General features: G+C 41.9%; 1 protein-coding gene across 4 annotated transcripts in view; it reads left to right on the forward strand.

The window, feature by feature from the left end:
- The window catches only part of CERS5 (ceramide synthase 5), a 28,709-nt gene extending 17,761 nt beyond the window's left edge, over positions 1 to 10,948 (forward strand). For 2 of the 4 annotated variants that reach the window (XM_046684488.1, XM_046684496.1), the window contains exons 2-10: positions 272 to 377; positions 992 to 1,126; positions 1,831 to 1,888; positions 3,635 to 3,685; positions 4,380 to 4,472; positions 6,262 to 6,390; positions 6,498 to 6,604; positions 7,352 to 7,508; positions 10,096 to 10,948. In XM_046684488.1, coding sequence (XP_046540444.1) covers positions 298 to 377; positions 992 to 1,126; positions 1,831 to 1,888; positions 3,635 to 3,685; positions 4,380 to 4,472; positions 6,262 to 6,390; positions 6,498 to 6,604; positions 7,352 to 7,508; positions 10,096 to 10,245 — 960 coding nt within the window. In that variant the 5' untranslated portion in view covers positions 272 to 297 and the 3' untranslated portion in view covers positions 10,246 to 10,948. Of the gene's footprint in view, positions 1 to 271; positions 378 to 991; positions 1,127 to 1,830; positions 1,889 to 3,634; positions 3,686 to 4,379; positions 4,473 to 6,261; positions 6,391 to 6,497; positions 6,605 to 7,351; positions 7,509 to 8,364; positions 8,474 to 10,095 lie in introns of all 4 variants that reach the window. The other 2 variants (XM_046684480.1, XM_046684478.1) reach the window with 2 other exon arrangements.
- Positions 10,949 to 11,812: the final 864 nt, after the last annotated feature.

Consider the following 11,812-nt stretch of genomic DNA (forward strand, 5'->3'; position numbering starts at 1 on the left):
CTAGTGATTTGATCTAGGTCTTTCTGACTCGAAAGCTCAACATGTGGTATAAGAAGCCAGGGAAAAATGGAAAGAGAGCTTATGTTCCAATATTTCTTAAACAGGTCACTTCTCAAGTGAGTCAATGGCAGAATTCAAGACTAAATCAAAATGTCCTGGCTCCCAGCCAAGTGTTTCCCCCTTTTCCTCTCATTGGTCCCCTAATCAGGATCTTTCCTTCATGCTTAGCAAACCATATTTAGAATTGGCTTTTGGGTTTTCTCTATTACAGATTTATTGCCAAACCTTGTGCACGCCATGTTGGCATCCAGGACAGTGGTCCTTATCAGACCCAACCCAATGCCATCCTTGAAAAGGTGTTCATATCTATTACCAAGGTAAGTGGGCAAAGAAACAGAGAGGAAGATTCATGTGAGGGATTGCCCCATAGGGCAGGGGAGGATAGAGAGCAAGTATCTCCAAGAGTAAGTATAGGATGGGATGATCTTTCACATTTGGGTAGTCCATGTAGCTATAAGGAAAACTTTATCCCCTCAGGGAAATAGCTTTGGGCCAGGATTCCTTAAATAAGTCATACGTTTGAGTTAATGTACATTTGAGTTTTACGCCCAGCAGCCACCACCACCCCTTTTCCCCCACATCATATCTTGATTTTGTTTTTCCCTGCTCCGGCTTCCATCATTACCTGGGTGCATAATTAAGATGAGGACATACTGATAGCCTTTGCAGGTTGGGTTTGTAATATCTTTTTTAACTCAGCTTGGGCTGAAAGGAGAAGACTAAACAAGGATGTGTATAGGTGAGTGGCAGAGGTCCTTGATATGTGAAATAGGACTTCTTACTAAAAATGACTTCTGGGATGAATCCTGGAAATATAAAACATCCCTTAATCTGCTGTAGTTATCACCTCTTTGCCACTCAGCTAGTCAAAAGGATTTAATAAACGGTTTGAAGAGAAAGGGATGTTCTGACTCTGGTCGTACATCTACAGTATCCTGATGAGAAAAGGCTGGAGGGCCTGTCAAAGCAACTGGACTGGGATGTCCGAAAAATCCAGTGCTGGTTTCGCCATCGGAGGAATCAGGACAAGCCCCCAACGCTCACCAAATTCTGTGAAAGCATGTAGGTGTGCAGAGGGCGGTGGGGAGTGAGGAGAAGGGTGGGGTATGACTGTACTAAAGTTTTCTTTTTGGAAATCACTTCTGTTGTTAGGACAAGAGTTGATGAATGTGGAGGGCTAACTTAGTTTATTATAGGCAGGAAGGAAGAGAACTAGAAGACTGGTCACCCTTAGTTTATTGCACATGCTTCCCACTAAGGTAGATGTGGTTCCATTTTACTCCCCTTTCCCAAATAGATTGGGAGTGAATTCCTGTAACTGCACTTACGTGGGTAGACGTGCACACCCTTGTATACCTTGATGCGCATAGAGCCAGCTTGCTCTACATTGACATTTTGATGGGAAGCATCCCGTTTCTGGACATACTATACCTCATTTTACTGGGTTTTTACTAATTATCCTCTGGAAACAGAGCACTGTATTTATCATTGTCATGTAAAAAGAAAATATTAGATACTATCATCAGGGAGTCTGATATGGAAGAAAAGATCAAAGCCAGAATACCCTTGTGGAAATCTATTTTAAATAGAAGCTGGAAGGTATCTCTATCTTTGGCTTTTCAGGCAACAGTATTTGTCCTTATTCTGGGAACTTATTCTGTTTCTCACCAGTAACTGTCTTATCCCCATACCCGCTATCTTGACTTCCCTGGCTTCAAAGACTTTCTTTTGAGTGGATATTCATCTGACCTCTCCTCTTTGCCCTCCCAGGTGGAGATTCACTTTTTATTTATGTATATTCTGCTACGGAATTAGATTTCTCTGGCCGGTGAGTCTAAACTTTCTCTGGTCCTCTCTTGGCTTCTATCATGCTGACATCTCTAGAGATAAGAGTTAGATACCTTTAGATCTTTTTTCTTCCTCTCTGTGATGCCTGTAGCCCAGGTTTATATGCTAAATAGATTGTCTTTTGGCTGGGGCCTGGTTTCAGTAGCCTCATAACCCTACTGTTTGTCCCCTAAATACTGCTTATAATATTAGTGTTAATTAAATCAGCATAGTACGTGATGGTTTACAAAATACTTGACAAAAATCCTGTTCTTCCAAGGATGAGACAGATAGAGAAGTGGAATCAGTAACCCTTTAAAGTGGGAAAAACAGGTATTATTCCCGCTTTCCAGTTAATTGTCAGAATCAAACAAAAATTGCAGGCTTTTTGATTCCTGATTCCATGTTTTTTTTCACTCTACCACACTATTTTCCAAGTCATACAATTGAGGCTTCAAAATACATGAAGCAAAAAGTAGCAGAACTGAAGGAAGAGAATAGACAAATACACAATCATAGTTGGACATTTTAATACTCTTCTCTCAATAATTGACTAAATTACTAGACAAAAAATCACTAATGATATAGACGATTTGAATAACACAATCAACCAATTTGACCTAATTGACATTTATAGAACACTATAGCAACAGCTGAAGAATATATATAATTTTCAAGTGTAGATGGAACATCACTTAAAATAGGCCATATGCTAGGCCATAAAAATGTCTCAATAGATTTAAAAATATTAAAAGCTTACAAAATGTGTTCTCGATGATAATGAGATTAAATTAGAAATCAATAATAATAGGATATCTAGAAAATACTTGGAAGTTAAACAGCTCTTCTAAATAACCCATAGATCAAACAAGAAATCACCAAAAGAAATTAGAAAATATTTTGAATTGAATGATGCTGAAAATACAACATACCAAAATTTGTGGGATGTAGCTGAAACATGCTTAGAGGGAAATATTTAACCTTAAGTGTTTATATCAGGAAAAAAGAAGGCTTTAAAATCAGTGATCTAAGTTTCCACTTTAAGATCTGGAAAAAGAAGAGCAAAGTAAAACCAAAGTAAGTTAGAAGAAACAATAAAAGAAATAAAAAGTAACCAGAAATAGGCATTAGACAAACAGTGGGAAAAGTTAATAAAGCCAGAAGTTGGTTCTTTGAAAGGTTTGATTAAAATTGACAAATCCCTAAAAAAAAGAGAGAAAATGCAAATTATCCATATCAGGAAGAAAAGGAATTATCACTATAGATCCTGTAGACACTGAAATGATAAGAAAATATTATGAGCAATTTGATAGTAATAAATTCAGCAACTTAAATGAAATGGACAAATTCCTTAAAGGACTTAATTGAAACTCCATTAGAGATGATTACTTTTGATTTTTGATTCTTCAGCATGGAGATCTCTCTCGGTTATCAAATGGAATCATTGTCTTCCTGCCTCCCTATTTCCTATGTCCCAAGTCATGATGTTTCCAAAAATTATCCTAGAATTCTCCTTACTCTTACTTACCTCAAAGCATGGTTTTTCTATTTGTATAACACTTTCTCATTCTAGGAGAAAAGTATAGCCATTTATTGATTCTTTAAGGATTCCTAAATTCTGTCAAGGGGGTTCCTTTTTCCTTCCCATCTGTCTTTTGCCCCTAGCCTAGAAAGAAGGGAATTACATGAGTGAGCCAGGAGAGAATCCTGAAGGCTGACTTGGATTATCTTTCCTTTTTTCTCTTAGTCAACTTGGTTCTGGGACACCAGACAGTGCTGGCATAGCTATCCATATCAGGTAGGATGGGAGCCCTTTCAAGACAGGGGCCTTGTGTGGGTGTGTCAGGTGGGATGGGGCGAGTACCTTTGCCTGTCCCAGGGCTGATGGCATGTTTCCTTGATATTCTTGAGGGATTAGGGGCTGAGTCTCTTTGAGTCATATATTCATATTTCTGGGGCCCCCACAGCAGTGAAATCCAGTGATCTTTTTGTTCCAGGTTCCCCATTATATTCACCCTAATTGGGCTGGAAAGGAAAGCAGTTTCCTGGCACTTAAGGAGGTGCTTTCTAGTTCAAGCATCCCGTTTGAATCAAGGATAACTTGGAGTCCCCTCAAGAGCACCTTGCTTCTAATCTATACTAGAAAAATGTCAGGGGGCTGCTAACAGAGAGGAAGAAGGGAAGGCCTGAGTGTATTAATCCCCTGAAAAGCGCTAACTGCCCAGAATTCTAGGCGCACTGATTTGATTGCGCTGTAGTATGTGTTAACCTTATCTGATCTCTGAAAGATGAGAGCTGAAGATATGTGTGTGGAAGGGCAGGGGGAAGAGGTCGAAGTCTCCACACCAATCCGAAGTCTGTTAGCTGTTGCAGATCTAGGGAGATAACAGGGAGGGAGGAAGTCTAATATTGGTCCTCCAAGAAAAAGAAAGTTGCAGAAATGGAATGAATCTCTGACTAGCTGGTATTCTAACTACTTGTTTCTCTTCCAGTCTCTCACAAGTGGGCTTTATTACTATTATATCATGGAATTGGCCTTCTATTGGTCTCTTATGTTTTCTCAGTTTACAGACATTAAAAGAAAGGTAAGGACATCGGTTCCCTCAACTCCCTAACTTATCGCATCCTCCTTTCTAGCAGCTACATTACTGCCATTTGTGAGGGCTTCTCTGCCCTGATAGGATCACAAAAGAGGGAGAAAGGAGGTTTGAGGGGATTATTAGCTCTTTGTCATGTTTTCAGAAATGAGGTATATTTGAGACATTCAGAGCAGCCAGGATGAGAACAGTTAACCAGCTAAGAAGCATACCTTTTTCCTTATTTTTCTCCAAATTTCTTACATGTAGAAACCTCAGAAAACTAGTTAGAACTTAGGGATAGCAAGGCCTGATCCAGGAAAAGACCTGATTCCAGAAAAGCTGGGTCTGGCTTTTGTTTGGCATTAGAGACCCTTGTTCTCTCTCTGTTCTCACATCTTGGTGACCTCACTTACTCAAAGAATGTCAACTGGAAGGGGTTTTAGATAATTTAGTTTACCCTTTTCTTGCTTTTTTGGGGGAAACAAAGATTCAGAGAAATGAATTGACTTGCCCACATAGTGACAAAGTTGGAAATGACTTAGGTTTTTTATAAGCAGACAGAAAGGACAGAATCTTCACCTTTTATTGGTGTCCACCTGACATAATGTGGTTCCAGCAGCTCTAACCCTAATCTGTCACTAACTCATGGTTATCTTTGGTGAGGAAAACCAGGATTAGCATCTGTGGGAATGGATTGAAACTAATCTGGGTTATTAGTTGTTGTGTAACCTAGAAGTTTGATACTCAGTTCAGATACCTCTCCCTCTCCTGTGGTCAGGAGACACAGGACCCCTTATTAAAATTTTATTTCGGGGCCGGCCCTGTGGTGTAGTGGTTAAGTCCGGTGTGCTCTGCTTCAGTGGCCCGGGTTTGTGGATTGGGATCCCAGGCGCAGACCTACACTTGTCAAGCCATGCTGTGGTGGTGACCCACGTATAACATAGAGGAAAAGTGGCACAGTTTTTAGCTCAGAGCGAATCTTCCTCACCAAAAATAATAATATTATTTTAACGCATCACACATATAAAAAGGTTTGTAATATATATGTAAGTTTTAAAACATACTAGAATCTATACTTGTGAACCTATCCCCAGCTCAAGAACTAGAACATACCATTGCATTTGTCTGTTTGGGGAGCACAGACTTTTCATTCTTGTTTCTCTGACCCAAATTCACCTGTCTTCTCCCATTCTCTGTCCCTCACTGGGCCGAGTATTTATTAGATGTGTCTGATAACTCCACGTATTCAGAGATTTCTCCAGGTCTAACCTGGGCATTTGAACCCAAGAAGAAATTAGAGCTTTAAATCAAAGTAGGTTGTGTTTGCAGTAAGATGGATTATTTAGCATTTCTCTGAAACTTTTTGGAAGAGTTTAGCTTTGCCCCTCCACAAACCTCTCCTTTCTCTTAGCTCCCTTTGGTTGAAATTTCCTTTCTCAAAGTAGGAGACTCTTCGAATCTCAGGGATATCTAAGGCTTGTATGTCTGACTGCCACCTGGGAAATTATTCCTAAGTGTCAGCTCAGCATCCATGCTCTACATATTCTGCAACTATCAGAGAAAATTGGTCTTTCCTGTGCTTTGAGCTATATTAACATAGATTATGGGTCAGTCACTAATGTAAAGAGTTTGGGTTTAGCTGCTGGGGAGCGCCCTAAAGGAGAGTAGAGTCTAAGCAGAATGGAACCTCTAATGGGTGGGATAAGATCCTCAGAGAACCATGCAGGGCATTTAGTTGGATTGCATCTCTATGGCCTTGCCTTTAGCTGCCTCTTCTATTTCCGCTCCTTCCTAGGACTTCCTGATTATGTTTGTGCATCACTTGGCCACCATCGGGCTCATCACCTTCTCCTATATCAACAACATGGTTCGTGTGGGAACTCTGGTCATGTGTCTACATGATGCCTCAGACTTCCTGCTGGAGGTAAGACCCCAACCCCTCTTTCCTAATTATGCTTCTCTTTCTCTCCTTTTCTTGCTATGTGAGAACTGGCTTTCTCCCCAACTCACTTCTTATCTTCCTTTCTCCAGGCAGCCAAGCTGGCCAATTATGCCAAGTATCAGCGCCTCTGTGACACCCTTTTTGTGATTTTCGGTGCTGTTTTTGTGGCCACTCGTCTAGGAATCTATCCATTCTGGTAAGTGTTAGGGCTGGAGAGCCATGATAGGTAGGTAGCTAATAATACCTTTTGCCAGTTTAGGGAACAGATCACTAGTAACTCTATTGCCCTGCTTTTTCCATGGCCTGACCGGACCCTCTGTGGACTCTCACAGGACCTCCATTCCCATGCACAAGATTTCTAGCTGTGGCTTTCCTGATTCATCCTGAGAAAGAGTCCTCATTTATGCCTGAGTAGTTCCTTTCCCTTCTTTTGCATTAATTACAAAATTCTCAGGCTCTTCTTGCTTGTTTTCCTGCCCTGGACCCTCTTCCTTTCCCACCCTGACCAGCACACACACTCGCACTTCGACACTCGCTACTTTATGGTGCAAAGTGAACGACTCTGTGGGTCGGAGATTCTTCTTATTCTGACGGAATCTTCTACCGACTATCCCATATGTGCCTAAGGAGCTGAGTAATTCCTAGGATTATGACCCTGTTGCTGTCCCAATTTTGTGAAATTCTGCACATTTGAAGCGATTAATAATATGACTTACTTCATCAGTCCCTAAGATCTATATATTTTCACCTGTCCCTAAAGATAGAAAATTCTATGGGCCTGTTTCTGTATTCTTTTCTCACTGTGGATGAATATCCCTGGAACTTCAACAGATGGAAGGTATCAGGAGAAAACACACAGGGTTCTGCTTCCCAGGGAACTCAGCTTCATCCCTGCGTGCCTGGCTTTGCCTCTAGAATCTGACCGTTGGCCTCCCTGTTTTAGGGTTCTGAACACGACACTCTTTGAGAGTTGGGAGATGATCGGGCCCTATCCCTCCTGGTGGCTCTTCAATGGGCTTCTCCTGATCCTGCAGGTTCTGCACATCATCTGGTCCTACCTAATCATGCGAATTGCCTTCAAAGCCTTGATCCGAGGAAAGGTGAGGATGAAAATGACTTCTTTCTTTGGGGCTGGGTGGGAAGATAGGTATTACTCAATAGACCTTCTCTCTCTGTCTAGCCTGGTGAGCCCCGTCCATACAAGCAGACCCAGCAAAAAGCATAGGGCTCCAAAGTTTTCACCTTTTAGGTGCAAGAGGAAGGATCTGCCTTCTTCCTGTCCTTTAGGAATAACTGTCCTTAAATAATGAACAGGATTACGTTTGGAGATGGCCTCAACCATTTCCTACCCCTTTCCTCCCTACTCCAGTGAATTTCATATTTTTGTTTTTAACATGGGAGCTTTTTTTCAAAGGAAATAATATGCAGAGCTCCAAGATATAAATTGTATAAAAGCAGAGATGTTAGATTGCCTAGGAGTGGTGTGGTAGTTTATAAACCACCCCAAGATAACCACACTGAGATGTTCAAGATATGGTTTATGCAAGGGTCTAAGTACCAGCCTCACCCCACTGTTGTATGAGGCAAGGGTCCTAAGTGAGATGCGTATTTAGGGTTTCAAATCCATCTTATGCCAAGAGCCCAAAGCACAAAGAAAGGTGTCATTTATGCTAAAACTCATAACTGAATTTTGTAAGCTCTGAAGCAGTCAGGCCTTGATTAGCCCAAGGGCTGGGGATTCAGCTTTCAGTAATACAGAATCCCAAGGGGAAGGGGTTCTGCTAGAGAAGATACTGACTCTAGGACAAAGGGATGGGCTGTTACTCGGGCATATATGATCTCTGTGTCACTGTTCCTTATGGCTGCAGTTGGTTTCAGAACTTGCTCAGTGTGCGTGTGCATCTTGCTGTAGCTACTGGACATCTCTCTTCTCCCTTGCTTTTCTTTCCTGACCAGGTGACCTATCCAGGAAGGATTAAACCCAGACTCTGTACTCTCCACTCTTTTCTCACCTCCTTCCTTTTTTCTATGGCTGGTGGGAGCTGGACAGTTTCATCTCTTGCATGTAAGTGTACCTGTGCTCCTAGTGTTCAGTGAAGCATGTCTGTCTGAACGTATTGCTCTTCCTTCCTGTTTCCCTTTCTGTTCCCCTGTGTTGTCTCAGAACACACGCTGTCTCCTGGCTTTGTGGTGCCGTTGTTGACTAGAGCTCAAGTTGCCAGATTCTTTTTCCTAAATTGGGGCAAGAGTAGAGTTTACTCTTTTGTGGTTTTTTGGGGGTTTTTTTTGTGAGGAAGATTGGCCCTGAGGTAACATCTGTTGCCAATCTTCCTCTCTTTTTTTTTTCGCTCTCCCAAAAGCCCCAGTACATAGTTGTATATCCTAGTTGTAGGTCATTCTAGTTCTTCTATGTGGGATGCCACCACAGCACAGCTTGATGAGTGATGTGTAGGTCTGTGCCCAGGCACCAAACTGGTGAACCCCGGGCTGCCGAAGTGGAACACGTGAAGCACTTGGCCACAGGGCTAGCCCCAGAGTTACTCTTTATTTTCCTTTCTGTTTTACTTTCCTTTTTTATTATCTTTTTCCCCCTTTTTGAGCCTCCCTGCTTCAAATCTAGACATACTCTGCCCTCTGGTGGAAATTTCCTAAAGATCAAGTAAGTAAGTTAGTTGTCTGGGTTCAGAGGTCACCAGCTATAGAATCTTACAGTAACCAAAGCAAGTGCCCCACTCCTTGGCAACAGCAGTTGTAGTTTTGTCTCTTTTTCACCCCTTCTCTCTTTCACCTTTTTTTAAAAAAGACATTTATTATCCTTCAGTTCTGGAGGTCAGAAGTCTGACACAGGTCTCACTGGATTTTTCTCCTTTACTTTTATGGTCCATGGTAGAGAATTTGAAATAGTTTGCTTGATATGCAGGGTAGTTTAGATTGGAAGACACAGCTCTAATCCAAACTCTTCATTTGAAAATACAGAATGAAAAATCTGAGGTTAAGAGATAAAGATTCACAGATAGTAGCATGATTAGGGCTGGGATTCTTTTCTCACTGACTGCCAATCCGCTTTTCTTTTCACCATCTGTTTCTCGAGGATGCTGAAGTTGCACAAGAGAAGTGATCTTGCTACTGGGAAAAGGGAGAAGTTCGGAGAAATGATGTCATAGCGTGCTGATAGTTGAGCCCAGGAAGGGTAGAACTACTGAAAAAGGCCCAGTTATGGATCAGCTTTGGCAATAAAGCAAAACTTAAGATAACCAATATGAACTGCAGTGGCCGCAGCCACTAGCAGATAGAAGCAGTGATGACAGCCATCTGGATTGTGTGTTGGCTTTTTCCGTTCTTTGAGGTGGAAGAGGGAAACGGGTGTCTGGAGTTTCCCTCAAATCTAAACCTCAGTGAAGGATTTCAGCTCTCTTAGGCTGCTCCTGAAAGATACACCCCTCTACCAGAGCAAATTCTTATTCCATGAAGAACAGAATCAGAGAGGAGGAGAGAGAAACCCAGCAAGCAGACAAAGGATATTCACCACAGTAGCCATGGTCCAGATAATGTTTTGAGTCAGGTGCCACCAGAAAGTAGGCCAGATTGGGAATAGTACCCAAAGATGGGCTCTGTGGGCTTAGTCTGTCTTATGATTCCAGAAAACTTCCGTCCTCACCTTTTCTGCCTTTGGTGCATCCCACCCAGGTATCTAAGGATGATCGCAGCGATGTGGAGAGCAGCTCAGAGGAAGAAGATGTGACCACCAGCACAAAAAGCCCCCGTGGCGGTAACTCCAGCAATGGTGCCAATCGAGTGAATGGTCACATGGGAGGCAGCTACTGGGCTGAAGAGTGAGGCACTTGGTGTGGGGACTTCAGCACACATGGACTTGTCGGCCCACTGGCAGCCTACTCCTCTTGGGCCTCTCCTCATCTACCCTCCTGTGACTACAGGGTCTGCAGGGCACTAAAGAGAATCAAAGAAGCATATATTTTCACTTTTAAAAAAATTTTTGCCATTTTGTATTTAATAGCCTCCAGGTTCTTTCAATAATGTTATTTGCTCTGTGTGTGTGTTTGTGTGTATGTGTGTGCATGTGCATTTGTGCATGTGCATGAGTTTCATTGCCTGGGTTGGGGCACAATTCTGGACTGGGGCCACTAGGCCTTGCCTGGTCCCCTTTGAACTCACCTCAATTCCAGATTTGGCTGCATCTTGAATTATGCTGGCTCCAGACTGTCCCCTCCCTTGCTGCCCATGGCTCTGGCCATCTGAATTAGAGCAGCCAAGTTCAGCTCGAAATTCTGCACGGTTCCTTCAGAGCTGGAATATTTCGCGTGAAGTTGTATAGAAACAGACAAGCATGGATGGGTGGCTAGGATTGCTGTGGTCCCTAGCTGGATCCACCTCCTACCCTGCTCTTTACTCAATGGTACGCGGGGAGTTGGGGGTGGGAGAGGGTGAGCTGAGGGCTATAGGAGGACAACGGCCACTGGGTGAGCTGTTAATGGTTTGTACTATTGTTTACTATTCTGTGATTAAAAGTGCTTCAACCCTCCTTTGCTGTCTTAGCCTCTTTAGTGACTCTATCCCCAATTTCCTGAATCCAGAAGCTAATTAAGAATTTTTTCACGTCTGATTCTAAAGGCCCCTGCACACCAAATTTTTCCTTTCTGTGCATGCTGGGAAGAGAGTACCTACATTTTAGGGCTTTAAGTTTTAAGGAAAAATAAACACTTATGGTGGTCATAAGAAAAAATACTGAGCAGATAAAAGCATGTATATTGCCAAAACCAACAGAGGCTCTGGTTGAAGAGCTAAGACACCTTTAATTAGATGCCTCTATTTCCCATATTACTGAATACAGAGACTGCCAGTTCCCATTTTAAGATTGCGATAAGTGAGTCTGAGCAGATGTTTTCTCTTAATTCTATTTTCTCTTTTTAGCCCATGGAGAAACAGTCTTCCTAATCCAGATTTTTCTCTAGTTGAGATCTTGGCAAAATTACCAATAGTGGTATTCATCTCTCAGAATAGTTTTCCAGTTAATGAATATTCAGATTATCAAAATATTTCCAGATGCTCTTGTGTACATTAAGACATATGGAATGCTTCATTGTCAGGGAGATGGATGAAAATGGAAAGAAGTAGGTTATTGTTCTAAGAATCAGATACTCACTTGATGTTCATTAACATTATTGGGATATTGACCCTACTAAACTTACCTTACTGAGTGTCTGGATTTTAAAAAGACTTACTATGGGGCATGGGAAAATTAAGTTCTAAAAATTTTATCCTGTTAGTTGGTCAGAGATAGTCAGGAAGACTAAAAGACTAAGGTCTTACATTCAGTTCCTCATCTTGCCATATTGTTGAATAGACTAGTAATTGTGAAATATGAATGAAAATGCTTTTGAAATTC

This window comes from Equus quagga, chromosome 1 (assembly GCF_021613505.1).
Source record: "Equus quagga isolate Etosha38 chromosome 1, UCLA_HA_Equagga_1.0, whole genome shotgun sequence".
NCBI classification, from domain to species: domain Eukaryota; kingdom Metazoa; phylum Chordata; class Mammalia; order Perissodactyla; family Equidae; genus Equus; species Equus quagga.